General features: G+C 40.8%; 1 protein-coding gene across 1 annotated transcript in view; it reads left to right on the top strand.

Annotated features, from left to right (window-relative positions):
- The window catches only part of HTR3B (5-hydroxytryptamine receptor 3B), a 29,874-nt gene that overhangs the window by 7,869 nt on the left and 6,733 nt on the right, over positions 1-15,272 (top strand). The window contains exons 2-6 of the mRNA XM_020989834.2: positions 1,129-1,289; positions 9,249-9,293; positions 9,704-9,813; positions 10,286-10,455; positions 11,687-11,844. Of these exons, the coding sequence (XP_020845493.1) occupies positions 1,129-1,289; positions 9,249-9,293; positions 9,704-9,813; positions 10,286-10,455; positions 11,687-11,844 (644 nt within the window). The remainder of the gene's footprint in view (positions 1-1,128; positions 1,290-9,248; positions 9,294-9,703; positions 9,814-10,285; positions 10,456-11,686; positions 11,845-15,272) is intronic.

Below are 15,272 nucleotides of genomic sequence, written 5' to 3' on the forward strand. Positions count from 1 at the left end.
CCAGTCCTGAAGTCAGGAAGACTCACTTCCTGAGTTCAAATCTGGCCTCAGACACTTACTAGCTGAGTGACTCTGGGCAAGTCACTTAACCTTGTTTTCCTCAGTTTCTCATCAATAAAATGAGCTGGAAAAGGAAATGGCAAACCACCCTCAGTATCTTTGCCAAGAAAACCCCAAATGGCATCACAGGGAATGAGACAGGACTGAAATGACTAAACAATAACAACAAAAACCTCTTATTCCTAAGAAGTACACTGCTCTGCCACAGTGAAGGCTCACTTGGCTACCTTGCTTACCCTCCCATCTACACGTTAAAGAATAGGAAATAGCAGCCTAGAGGCTGGAACTAGCTCTGTTTTTATAAGTTGCCTCTTAAAGGCCTCAGAGGAAAGCTAATGTCCTCCTTATGGATATTGGCAACAGCTATACCTTCTTGCTGTCAATTTCAATTGACTTGCTTCCCTGATTGTAACACTCTTCATGCTATTCTTTAAAATTTGTTGAATGAGATTCATAGAACATGAAATAAAAAATCTAAAAAGAATAAATGTAGCATTTGAAAGAAAGAATTCAGTAAAGGTTGAATTTTGCCAAAAGGAGCTTTCGAAAGGTCCAAGATGATGCCCTTTCTATTTAGTCACTGACCAAGAATAGTGCCAATTATCAATATATAGCCAATCTTTAGGTTCTTGAAAGGGTGAGAAGGAATTTTATGTCCTGGGCCTCCTGCAAAAAACTAGAAGCATTGATTTGTTCATTTGTTTTTGCCATAAGATTTAGCCCCTGGGAATTTAAACCACCGACTTAGTTTGGATAAGGGACCTTGAGACTCCAAATAGCTGAGAAATGCCAGTACATTTAGAGTTTTACAATAACTAACAATAGAAATGTTAGGCCAAAAATGAGAGAAGAAAAATGTCAGCTCTACCAAGGACTATCAAATCTTGAAACCATTAATATCCCTCAGAAAGTTTCTGTCCAGTGCCCTGCATTCCTCACTCTCTCCTCTTACTGATCACTAATCTGCATCTAGCGCCTCCTATTCTAACCTCTTGCTAATGGTCACAGATCTGTATCTAGTGCTTCCCATTCTCACTTCTTACTGATGGTCATAGGTTTTCTTTTCAGGGATCCTAATCACAGATACTCATCATCTCAGCAATTCGACTCTTTATCGCTTGACCCAAATGTTGCTGCAGAACTATCATAAGGGAGTGAGACCGGTTCAAAACTGGACTCAGGTCACAACTGTTTACCTGGATTTATCAGTCCATGCTGTATTGGATGTGGTAAGGACCATTTCTCTTACCTTTTATTTATATCTGGTAGCTCCTTATAAAACTTTGTGCTAATCATACCTGAACATAGTAGGTGCCGTATAAAGGAAGTTCCAGTTGAAATGGAAGGGAGCTTTATGCCAGATACATGTCATTGGGGATTCTGGATCAAAATTCCCACTAGACAAAGCCCCCACTGATGCTGAGAAACAGACAACTTAGAGGAATTAACTGGTACATATTCAAAATGCTTTACAAAGAAGATTCTCTAAGCTAGGACCAGGCTTTTGTGAACCTTGAGTAGGATTTGAAAATAACAAATGCTCTTCTTCCCTCATCAAAACATGGACACAGTATTACCTCTAAAAAGAATAGTTGTGTTACAACAATAGTTGTCCTCCACAAGTTTTGAGCCTTCCATATTACTCATGACATGAACAAGCACAAAATAAAATACCTACCTGTCATGGGAAACTGCACTTCCTAGATTAAAAATATGTACATTTTCAAAAGGTAATATTAAAAATATCCCTTATCATGACCCTAACTCTGTGTGTAGGTTTGCCCATCTTGCCTATTCCTAGCCTCAGCTTTAGCATGTGCCATAGACATGCAAAGCATTCATAAGAACTACAAAGACAAAAGATAGCCTTCCTTTCCCATGCTTAAGCATTTGCCTAGTGATAACAATCTAATGGAGAGAATATTCACTTGTGATCATCTAAAATTAGGAATAAAGAAAGAAATACTCAGTGTATATAAAATGACTCAAGTGTTTCAATACTTAGAGATACTCCTACCTAACACACTTCCCAAGGCTGGGTAGAGCCGATTCTAAGATAGCTGTTTTGGTTTTGGTTTTTGCTTTTAGTCACAGAAGACTTCCTAATTACAAGATAATAAGGGGAAACAGTCCATATAACTTAGATCCCAGATTAATTTAAAAGTAGATTTTTGCCAAATCCACTATTTTAAAATGAGACAGAGTGAGTATAGTTTTAATGGATATATATTGGCTTTAAGTGCTGTGCTTTGAGCCTAAGTACTTTTGCCTTGACTTATCAGATGAGTATTGAGCATTGAAATTGATGAGAAAACAAATACAAGACTTACATTTTAAATGATAGAAGTTACAGTAAGATTTTTTGTTGTACTTGTTATTTAGTCCAAGCAATTTTAATATAGATTTCGCACTAATGTTTAATATGGCCCTAAACCAGTTAAATAACATGTTTCATGTCACTGAAAAAAGAAATAGAATTCTCCTTCTGTCAACTAGTTGTACTTTTCAAACAATCAATAAACATTTATTGAGCACCTGCTATGTGCCAGGTACTGTACTAAACACTGGGGATACAAAAAGAGGCAAAAATCTCTGCTACCAAAGAGTTTACAATCTAATAGGGGAGACAACGTGCAAAAATAAACAAAATTATACAAAGCAAACAGCTATATATACAGAACAAATCAGAAATCATTACCAGAGGGAAGACTAGAATTAAGAGGGATTGGGGAAGGGTTCCAATAGAGAAGGAATTTTAGTTGGGATTTAAAGGAAGTCAGGGAGGTCAGTAGGCAAGCAGAAGAGAGAGAGCATTCCAGACACGATAGACAACCAGATGGTACAAAGGTGAAATCAACAGGCCTTGGCTTTTGATTTGATATGGGGGTAGGGGGGTGAGAGATAGTGAGGAGTTGTGAGCCCGAGGGACTAGAAGGATGGTGTTGTCTTCTACGGTAATAGGGAAGATAGTAGGGGGAAAGGTTTTTCCAGCCTCTTTTTCATGCACAAAATAGGTGAACTGAAGATCCTGAAAGATGTTTAATTTAATTCCAGCTAATAGCCCCCTAAGAAAGGCCCAGGGTTAACCAAGCTCTAAATTGGAACTCCTTTGAGACAGTTTCCTAAATGTAAATTTGGAGCCCTGGGACATTTCCTCAACTGTATAAAGGAGATACTACTACTTGGAAATTTTGTTACTGAGTTGTCATGGCATCATTTAACAGGCTTGGCCAGATTGGATCATCAGTACAACTTGGCCAAGGAAACACCATATGAACTGTGTAACTACGCAGTCTAGCCCTAGAGCTATAGCTAAGGCGTTGAGACTTACTTCCTCTACTCTTTTTTTTTTCCTAGTCTCACACTATTTAAGATAAGATAGAATTGCTTGTGTTTCTCTTTGGGCCCCAACAAATTCTGCATTTGTAGTGTTTGCCTATCTCCAAGACATAAATGCTCATACTAAAATTTAACAATTGACTCTCAAAAGCCTGTTCCAGCTTAAGTACCCCCCTGTAATCAAAGAATATTCCATGCTTTCAGGCTCTGTGTCATGCATTGCCAACTACTTAGTAGCCATCTCCTTTTCATCAGTATCTCAAATTCAACATGTGCAAAATGAAATTCCTTATCTTTCCTGACTAAATCATCTTGTCTTCCACACTACCTCAATTTCTGTTGAGGGTACTACTCTCCTCCAGGTTACCCTGGTTTGCAACCTCAGAAATATCCTTGACTCTCCCCTCTTCCTTATTCCCCCCAGCCGATTAGTTGCTGAGTCTGATAGATTGCACCTTAAGAGTTACCTTTTTTTTTTTTGGTGAGGCCATTGGAGTTAAGTGACTTGACCAGAGTCATACATCTAGTAAGTGTTGTGTCTGAGGCTGAATTTGAACTCAGGTTCTCCTGACTTCAGGGCCAGCACTATCCACTGCGCCACCTAGCTGCCCTGAGTTACCCCTTTTGTATAAGAACATTTCTGCTACTGAAAAGGGCAGAAAAAGAATATTTGTGTAAGGGAAAATGACAAAATAAGTTTGGAAAGAAACAGCCTCTCAGGTAAAATCTTGAGTAGAGACTTCTATGAGGACCTGAGAAATACCCCTTTAGATAAATGTACTAAGAGCACCTATTTGAAGGTACTGTGCTGATTCAGTTAATGATGGCTGCAGGCATTGTGGTCCATCAACATGTGACTATTTTCAGAGTTTTGAACTTTATTATAATTAATAACTCATAAGTCAATTAACTTTTGGGGGACTATGGGAAGATTACATAAAGACTGTTGAGGTCACACCTGATAGGAAGATGAATTTTTTTTTTTAGTTTGATATCTTGTTAAAAGTGGTTAGCTGCTCATGACAAGGCCCTGATTTGAGACATGAAAAGCCAGAAGAAAGGGAAGAAGGAGAAGGCATAAGATGTGTAGTAGATGACCAGATGATGATAGGAGCAAGAGAGGAAGCTGAGCCCAGATGGAATTGGGGAAAGAAGCCATAGTTGTTGATAGGAGGAGTTGTTTATGGAAAACAGAAGATAGGTGACTATAGGACCTGGTCGAAGCTGATAGGTAGGAGCTGCAGATCTTCTGCTGGGGATCGGGATGATTGGGAGAGAGGCTGAGGAGCAACTTTCTCCTAGGTCCTCAGAGCCTATGTCTCTCTTCAACATTTAATGAAAGTCTGCATATCTTCTCCAGCCTATTTTTCTGTTTTCTTTTCATGAATGTTCTTTTCTGCCCCCTTTTAGCAACTAAAACATCTATATTTGTGAGGATCAAATGAGATAATATTTGTAAAGTACATAGCACAGAGCCTGGCATATAGTAGATGCTTAATAAATGCTTATTCCCTCCTTTCCCCTTATTACCTATGTGACTTTGGGCAAGTCATTTAACCCTTCCAATCCTCTTTCCTTATCTATAAAGCAAGAGATTTGGACTAGATTAACTCTAAGATTCCTTTTAGCTCCTGCGTTCTTATGACTTCTTATTTGGGCTACTGTAATAAATAATTGGCATCTTTGCTTCTGATCTCTACTCTTTCATATTAATCCTTTGCAGAGCTGTCAAAAGAACCATCCAGTGACACAGGTCAGACTGTGCCACGGTCTCCTCAAACATCTTCTGTGCTGCCCAACAGCCTCTAGGATACAATAAAAACTCCTCAGTCCAACAGTGCAAGTCCTGCACAGTCAGAATCCAACCTACCTTTCCAGCTTTATTTCATTTTATTTCCTTTCATGAAAACTATATTTCCACAACTCTAGTCTTATTACTGGTTTCCTAAGCATAGCATTCTATCTCCTGACTCATGGTTTTTGTGCCTGTGCCTAAAATGCCCTTCCTCCTCAGCCTTGCCCCCTTGGAACCTCTATCTTCCTTCAAGGCTGAGCTCTGGCATGACTTTTTCTGATAAGTATTCTCAACGCCCCAAGCTATTAGTGCCCTCTCCCTCCTTAAAAAAATTCTTGATTTTACTTATCTGTTAGTGTACCTGTCATATCAGCTTAGTAGAGTGAATATAAGCTTCTCATGGGCAGGAACTTTCTCTTTTGTCTTTATAACCTCAAGAGGATATCTAGTATGGCTCATTGCACATAGTTGGCACTTAATAAGTGTGTGATTAAATGTTATTTCCTATGCCAGGAATGCCCTTCTTTCCTTAACTTCATTTTTGCAAATTCCTACCCATCTTTTCTTTTTTTTTTTTTGCTTTTTTTGGTGAGGCAATCAGGGTTAAGTGACTTGTCCAGGGTCACAGAACTAGTAAGTGTCAAGTGTCTGAAGCCCATTTGAATTCAGGTCCTCCTGACCCAGGCCTGAGCTCTACCCACTGTGCCACCCAGCTGCCCTGCCTACCCATCTTTCAAGGCTCAATCTTTAAATGCTACATCCTCCAAAGTCACCGCCAGTCCCTACTTCCTTGCCCAAACTGAAATAATCTCTCTCTCATCTGAACTACTTTAGAACTTTGCTGATACTTTTATAGCTCTTTTCACATATTGCTCTGTTATGTTTACTCATGCACATGTCTTAACTATCCCTGAGAAAAAAGGCTATGTCATAGTCAACCTAATGCCTCTCAATTAAAATGTATCTTTTGCCTTTCTTAATATCTCCAGCGCTTAGCATAGTGCCAGGCATATAGTAGGCACCTAATAAATGTTTGTTGACTGAATGAATGGAGAATTGCCATGTCACTTCCAGTTATTGTCTTTATGTCCATCTTGGCTACTCCGAATATGTCCTGAAATGTCAGTAGCTTACATTTATATAGTACTTAAAGATTTATGAAGTGCTTTTCATTTATTTGCTTATCTGATAATGAAAAATCTGCATTGCCCATTGGAAGGTTAAGGGCAAGGTTGTTGGTACAGGAAATGAGTGCTATCAAAAGCTTCAAAAGACTTGATGCTATGCAGACTCCACTCAAGAAAGGCTACTCCCAATGTAAATAGAGCGGCCTGCTGATAACTTTTGTTAGGAGTGAAGAACTCATGGCCCAGCTTTCATCCCTGTACCTCACTTCTACTGTGATGGTGTTCCTCCTGTTTTGTTTATATAAAAGACTACAGTCTTGTTTGAGAATATCTGGGTATTATGAGTACCTTAGGGAAATCTGATTATACAGATAATCTACTCAACAGTGAAGAGTTCCAATTTGTTTCTATTGAGTTTTGTCAATTCCAAATCCCAGATACCTTTGTATTCCAGTCCATTGACTAGAGCCTCCCAGCCAGACGTTGAGGCATCTGTTTCCATAGTCTCCGGAACTGGGAAAGATAAATAAGAATGTGGAGGAATTATCTGTATATTTGCTAACCACCAATTTAGATCTAAATAGGCTCCCTCTGTTAGGAAGACTAATGAATTCCAATTCTCTGAAATATCCTTTGCTTTTAACAAGCAAGATGGAAGGTATCTGAAAAAAAAAAAAAAAAAGATACGCAGGGAAAGAGCTGTGAATAATGCCACCAGAGAACCAATTATGTTCACCAGCTGGCATTGAGAAACTTGTTTCCTTTGACTAAAAGATTTTCGTTTTAGCCTCAAACTCCCTTTTTTGACATTGTGTTATTTGGGTTTGGAGAGATGAAGCCTACCCACCCCCATCAGGCAGGCATTAGGGAAAAATCCTCGAAAGTAAAAGCAATTGAGCAGAGAAGTGGGCAAGAAGAGAGAAATGAAGTAAGGCACCATCGCTGCAGACAATCAAGAATGTAATGGATAAAATAATCGTGAGAATAAAGCAAAACGGTGAAAGGACCCCTCTCCCCATCCTCATGACTTTGATTTGATGAAAGAACTTTTCCAACTTAAATTAAAGGGGAAGGAGGAAAAGGTCAACATGTACATTTAATTGATGTAAAGAGATCATTTATTGTGAATAAGATGCTGTCAAGAGACAGACTAAAAATTTAAGTACCTTTAGGCTGAAATTCTCAAAATTAACTTCTAGGTCTCCCAACAATGGCTACAGCATTAGACCTTATTCTCTCCAGCTGGGGAGTTCCTCATTGCAAAATGGAACTAGGATTAAAACCTCCATTCTTGTGCTTTTGTGGGGAAGTGTGCAAGGAAGGACATTCCATGATCCCCAAGCTGATGGGAATGACAATGAGTTATTCTCACCTGGTCTGAGCTTTAATAAAGGTTTTATCTCAACTGCCAGGACATGAGCTGAGCCTATTTTGGCTAAGAGTTACCCTTTATAGTGGCTACAAGCTGTTCCACTGGGAATTACTGATGAATTCAATCCTAGGGAACAGGTCTCCAAAACCTGACTGTCTCACAGCATCCATTTAGCAGACATGAAAGATTGCAAACATGATCCATCTAGACTCACTCACCTTTGTCGAGGTACTAAAGCAGGGCATCCCCACAGCTGCTTAAAACCCTGTCTTTTCTCCCTTCCTCTGAAAGATTTCAGCAACAGCGCTTCCATTTTCTTAATGGCAAAAGGGGACTTCAGTTTTCTAGGTTATAATATTAACTTCAAACGACAACTATGCCGAGTGAAGTTGAGGGTAGGGAGGAGGACAACACCACATCGCAGCATAACTGATCTTATGCTTTCAGTCCAGGAGAAGGAAAAAACCTAGTAAAGGCCGACTGCCAGTTGCTTTCAAAGCACCAACACAAGAGCTATGATTTGTTATTTACTGAGAACTGGAATGCCCTAAACACCATACAAAATACAAAAGAAGACTGGGCTCTTGCCTATCGCAACGGCTCCTGGGCTTTGAGCCAAGATCAGACCACAAAATAACAGTGGGACATGAAAACAGCAGGTTAGAATGTGTACAAAAGAGTACTTTACATTTCATATTTCTTCATCTTGGATTTTGTTCTCCTTTCCCTATTTTTTTTCTCTCTGAAGGCATAGGCTTCATTAACAGTTTATCATTGAGAGGCAAAAAGAAGATGTGAGTTTGTGAAGATCCCTTTAACTGCAAATATCTGTCCTCCCCCCACACATTCCCTAGAAACCCTTTCAAGACCGTGGGCTGTTTTTCCCTCTCCTCCTCACTGCTGCTCTTGTCCCAACCCCCAGTAGCCTGGCAGTTTTAGGATTTTCTTCACTGGAGTCCATCTTGAGAGATAGTAGTTTTTAAAGATGATCACTGACTCATTGGAGGCCTCGGGGAATTGCATTTGTCATGTCATCCACAATGCACTTTATTTATGTTCAGCCTATTCAGCCTCTTTCAGGAACAGGAAAATCCATACATAGTGTGACTTAATATGAGTAACTGCCTGTAGCAGCTGAAACAACATACTTTAAAAGATCATGAATAATATCTTGATTACAAATAAAAGCTCACTCTCATATTTTTAGCCCAGGATTGGCTAAGAATATATATTATTCTTCATTCTGATTAATGGCAGAGTAACTAATTAGAGTGGAAAAGAAACTAGTGATTCGTTCAGAGTGTCAAGTGCAGTCAAAGTGCCATTTTGTCACAGGTAATATAGTAAAGCTCATAGAGGCAGGTGTGCATAATAAATGGGAACTTAAGAGAGCCAAGAAGAGTCAAGGTGATGCTTAAAAAATCAGGATTGCTTGGTGAGATCTGATTTCTTTCCTCCTGAAATGACACATCACTGAACTCAGTCTTTGATGTATTGACATTCTGAAATTTAATGTGGTATTCAAACATTTCTATCTTTCTTTTTGACCCTGCAGGACGCACAGAATCAAAAACTAAAGACTAGTGTATGGTACCAAGAGGTAACTGAGCACGTTTCCTTCTATGCATGCTGGAATCCTGATCTAGAGCTGATGTGAAGATATAATTATGCTAATAAAGAATATACGTCATTCACTTATTATTTACCTTCATTGCTTGGATGTAGTGCTTGACGCATAGTAGACACTTAACAAGTGCTTCCTTGTTTGATACATGATTAGCCAGGGCTCGAACGCCAAACTCACCTTATTGAATGCCATATGAAATGTATGTTTACTATTTCTGGTTTAGGGCTAACCATCCTCTGTATGATTGGTGTTGAGTTGGAGAGGAAGGGGAGAAATCTACTTACTTTATCCATAGATAGCACCCAGGGCTTATCAACCTAAACTTCTTCTCTGCTCTTTAGCAATGCTACGTGTTGACAAGTTTCTTCTCTGACTCCTTACAGATTTGGAATGATGAGTTTTTAGCCTGGAACTCCAGTATGTTTGATGGGATAGGAGAAATCTCCCTTCCACTGAGTGCCATCTGGGCCCCAGATATCATCATCAATGAATTGTATGTGGAGTTGGTTCTGTTTCCATGGGGCATAGACTGGTTAGAGCACTCAGACCAATGGCTATTTATTTTCATTCTAAGTTATCTCATTATTGCTTCTTAATTTGAGCCAATGCTATGTTGTCATGTATATACGAGAGAGAAAGAACAGAATTTTAGAATCGAAGTGGACCTTAAATATAGTGAGTTGACTTCATATGAGATAAACATTTAAGTATAGATGCTTGGGTTACTGTAGGAATAGGATTATTGCTCTCTGAGACCACTAAAATAGAGCTATGGAGAAAAACTCATGAGAATATCATTACCAGTATTGAATCATCCCAAGGGAAATGTCCATCTCCTTTCGCTTTATGGAGGTCAGTCATGGGTGTCGTGGCCAGTACTGAGCAGCCCTCCATTAGTATAATCAGGACTGTGTAACCAACCCAGGCCATATACTCAACAGCAAGTTCTCTTGTGTTTTATGTAGCATGGACATTGAAAAATCGCCTGATCTTCCCTATGTTTACGTGAACTCATCTGGGACCATTAAGAACAATAAGCCCATCCAGGTGGTCTCTGCATGCAGTTTGAAGACATATGCTTTCCCATTTGATACACAGAACTGCAGTCTAACCTTCAATAGCATCCTGCACACAGGTAAACTTAGAGAGATGGGGTCAGCTACCTGGAAAATGCTCTTACAGAGAGAACATATGCCAAAGTGAAACAGCTGACATCTGTCATTGCTTGACTTTATCCTTGTCATTAGTTGGCTTATTCAACTGAATTCAATTCAGCTTAACTCAACTTGCTTGTTAAGTACCTGGTCTTTTCAAGGCACTGTGCTGGGTTCCCAGAAAAGAAATGATGAAAACAACACAATCCTGTATTTACAAAGCTAACATTTTATTGGGCGGTAGGGTGTGTGGAGAGGATATAACATATCTTACATAAGTATAATACAAGGTAGAAAGCAATGCGGGAGAAGGAGAGATCTGGGCCAAGTGCTGTAGCAAAGCTTTGGGAGAGAGCAAAGAATTTCTAACTGGAAGGAAGGGAAGAGCCTGGAAGGAAGGGAAGAATTTTGACAGGTAGAGATAAGGACAGAAAGCAATCTAAGCCTGGGAGAGAGCTTGCTTGCACAGATTCAGAAATGTGGGAGAAAACATGTGAAAAGCTATGTGAAGCAAAGTAGTGCGAAAGTAAGGCTGGACAGGCTGGTTGGAGCCAGGAAAAGAAGGCCTTGAAGTCCTGGATGAGGAGCTTGTACTTTACCCTATAAGCAATGAGGAGCCACTGTAGGCTTTAGAGAAGGAGGGTGGCATGATCAGACATATGCAATGGGAAGACTTTGACAGCTTCATGGAGCATATAGAAGGGGACTACTGAAGCTAGAGTCAGAAGACCTGGGTTCAAATCCTGCCTCTGATGCTTCCTATTTATATGACCTTGGCAAGTCATTTAACCTCTCTTAGCCTCAGTTTCCTCATCCATAAACTGATGACATTGGACTAGATGACCTTGGAAGTCGTTTCCCTCTCTAGATCTACAGTTCTTTGATTCAAGCCTGGGTATATCTATCTGGTCCCTAGGGTTACCTATACTGCCTCCAATTTGGGAGTCCTGATGATACAACTTTTATTTCTAGATACAAGCCATGGTACCAGCTCCATCAACCCATGGACAATATGACCCAGTTCTCATCCTCACTATTTTTTCATGGCTATTTTCACCCAGTATTCAAAACAGGGAGACCCAACTTGGTGCATATAATGTGGAAGCCCAATACAAATGATAGCGTGAATAGTGATGACAGTGAAAGGAAGGAGTGCAATAAAGAAGAGGGCGCCTCTCCTATGTGAAAACCAATGGTTTCTGTTGTTTCCAGTGGCAGATTTAGATCTTGCCTTCCTGAGGAGCACAGAAGACATTAAGAAAGACAAAAAGACCTTCATGAATGATGGCGAATGGGAACTCCTTTCTGTGCCTTCAACCTACCAAGTCATGCACAGTGACGCTGGCGACTTTGCACAGATTCAGTTTCATGTAGGTGCTTTGCGGCCTTCCTCTCGATGCTCATTTCCCTCTGTAGTGTTCTGTGACAGGGGAAGGAATCCCCAAGTGTCCCCTGGAGGGGGTGGTTAGGCACTGGGGTTATACAAAGTTCTCCAGGCCCAATTTTACTCTGGAGCCTCAGGTTCCAGCCACAGGGCCTGGAGTGATGCACTTATCCTCTCAGGTATGGGCAGTTTATAAACAAACAAAGGGACTGAGAGAGTACATTTTTTTCAGACAGCATAAGAATGAGAAGGGGAGATCTGGGCTGAGGAAATGAATCAATCAATCAACTCACTGTGGCCTTGATTCTCAAAGCTTTTCAATACTGCTTTAGCAAGAACAAAGATACCCTACACCAATTAACTGCCTAGTACATTCCTCAAAATCCTCATTGAAATAAATGGGGAAAATAGGATCTCCTTAAAAGTAGTACTAATATATAGGATAGTCCTTTATAGAAAAAATAAATAGCCAATAATTATCTCATTTCATATAAATTACAAATTCCATATGATTTGCATTGAACGATCAATTGACAGAGACCCTCAAGAGATGCACCTCAAGAGACAGACTGTGTGTATTGGAAAGACCTTTGGCTTTGGGGTCAGAGGTCCTTAGTTATAATCCTGACTCTCCACTTACTACCTGTGTGACCACAGGCAGCTCATTTCACCTGCCTCAGATTCCTCATCTGTAAAATGAGGAGATTAGAGTAAATAACCCCTATGGTCTCCCCCAGCTTCAGATCTGTGAGCCTATGGCCCTATGAGATCTCGGTGATGACCACTGGACCTTATTAAGATGAGGAACTGTAGTTCTCAGACCATAAGGGGTGCTCATGACTGCATGTTGACATGGAAATTTCCCCAGCAGAGGAAACCATAAGGTGAGGATGTTCAGGAGGAGAATTAAAACCTATTGCTTCAGAGAGTGCTGTGATAAAAAGGTAGGCTGCTTGTACATCCCATGAAATGAGTCACAGCTTACCCTTTACCCACCCTAGAGCCCAGAAGGTTCCTATATCTGGGCATCCTCACAAAATACATGGCTACATGGAAAAGACCAGCCCCAGCCTATTAGCACTCAGCAGAGCTCTGGGTCAGAATGGCTTGTTGAGAGGGGTAGATGAATTCTTCACGCCAAGAGAGGTAATAGAACTGACCCCCCAAAAATAGAAGTTGTAAGTAGTGTTGCATGCTAGATCTATTCACTGTGCCCACAAGATACACTCAGCAAGAAACTGTCCCCTTCAGGCTTCGAAGCCTGGGAGCTTCTTTCGAAGGCTCCTGGTGCCAGTGAATATCCGGATCTTAAGAGAGAAAAAAACCCAGCAATGACTTAGAGCAGTGTTCAGCAGCACCTCCACCACAAGTTACTGAGGAATGCCCAGACTTCCAAGTATACCCAGCAGAGCGCCAGTTAAGCCCAGGGACTCTCTACTTAACTGCGTGTGTGTTCTCCCTTCCCTTACTACACATCCATTTCCATTCAATCACCAAATATTTATCGCATGCACAGAACTTATGACCTAACTACTACATGAGGACACTTGTGATAATGGCAAACCACCTTCTAGCAGCACGTTTGTGTCCTGCCTTGATTTCCTCTACCTTCTTAGCAAAGACTGCACTGGGGCCTACTTGTCCACCTCTTTTGCTAGAAGAAGGAAAAAAGGAAGCTTTCCCTCGCCTTTATTTTGATGAGTTTCTTGGATAAGAGTAAACACCTCATTAATTTTAAAGATATCAGCCTGCAAACATTATTAATGCAGCCCGAATAATGGAGAGCATTAAAGGGAAATGCACAGGACTAACACGTGCCAGGTGGAACAGTCACCTATCAAGCACTCCAGAGAATGATGCACACACCATTACCTACACTGCGTGAAGGAGACAAACAAAGGCAGAGACAGGGCCGGCACACTGAGAAATAGACAGGCGCAGAGGCTCCGCAAAAGCAGTAATCATTTGTAATTCCATCCAACCCTTTCACCCCAGCTCTCAATTTATCCTCTCAGTGCCTGGGTGGGGGATCTTAAGAGCAGTACTTCCATTTTTCAGATGAGAAAACTGAGGCACGAAGAGTTTGCATAAAGCAAACATTTTAAGTTTCAGGAGTCTTGCCCACAGCTTCTTCCCCCCTTCCTCTTGCCCTCCTTCTTCCCCTTCCACTGTCATATTTCCCTTTTGTAGGCATTGCTAAGGCATGCAGAGAAAAAAAAAGCCATTCAGACACTTTTCTAAACTTTTTTTCCCCTGAAGCTTCTTTGCTCTGGAGACCAGGATGGGACCCTCCCAGGTAAGGGAGAAAACTTCTAGGGTACAGTGGGAAAGAATATGGTCATTCTCATGGAACATGTGGTTCTGATTCTAGGATGGGTAGGCTAATCAGAGGGTCTATAACTTCAATTGAGATTTGAGGTTGATTCATTATTAGATCCTGGTCTCCTTTAATCTCCCATGTCCCCTTTTACTTGCTCCATTCCCATTATACGCTGAACCTTGTAATAAATTCATAAACTCAGTCATACCTTTATGAAAAGGTTGAATTATTAAGGTATTTAGATTCATCCTGCAGTGTGGGGACTTCAACATTCCACTGCCCATAAGACAGGGCCCTAGTCTCTTCACTCCATAGAGCAGAACAAGGACCCTCGGTAGCAGAATCAAGCTCCATGGTACTGCCGTCTTGCAAGGAGGAGGGAGCACCAGTTGGAAGGAGGCAAACAGAGCCCTGTGCTGGAGGGTCATCTGAAAGAGGAGGTCAGTTTCCTTCTAATCTAATCACCCTCTTCTATCCCAACTACTGTCACACAGTAAGGGACATGAAGATGAAGATGGGGGAGCAATAATCTATTGTAAATGTGCTACCCCTTCAGTCCTTCTGTATACTGTGGCTGTTTGCACTGAATTTAAGTAGCTAAAAGTCCAAACAGATCCCAGCTAACGGTGCAATCATATCTGCTGGCTCCACAACACATATTGTTTATTAGAGGGGGCAGATGATGCTTTGAAGTCAGGGTTACTTTCAGCATGGGGCCCACAGCACAGATATTTCTTCCAACAAGGATGTCTCTGAGGATCCTGGGACCTGTTCCAACAGCCACAGGAGGGGAAATATCCTCCAATACTTTATGGGATATACTGGTTCCTAGAAACAACAGGGAAAGCATTCTATTCCTGTATGGCAGGGGTATTTTTTGTTTGTTTTGTTTTGTTTTGTTTTGTTTTGTTTTTAAGAAGAAGAAAAAATTTGGGAATTTTAATCTGATGGAGGAAGGGGTAGTTCTGGGCCCTCAGCACTGATCCAATCCAGACAATCTCACTCTGATTTATGGATTTTCAGGCAGGAATCCAATATGGCCTGGAAGGAGGAATAAAGAGTACTCAAGGGGAAAAAGAGGATCACTCTCCTTT

The sequence above is a fragment of the Phascolarctos cinereus genome, unplaced genomic scaffold, assembly GCF_003287225.1.
Source record: "Phascolarctos cinereus isolate Bilbo 61053 unplaced genomic scaffold, phaCin_HiC Scaffold_726;HRSCAF=1367, whole genome shotgun sequence".
Lineage (NCBI taxonomy): Eukaryota > Metazoa > Chordata > Mammalia > Diprotodontia > Phascolarctidae > Phascolarctos > Phascolarctos cinereus.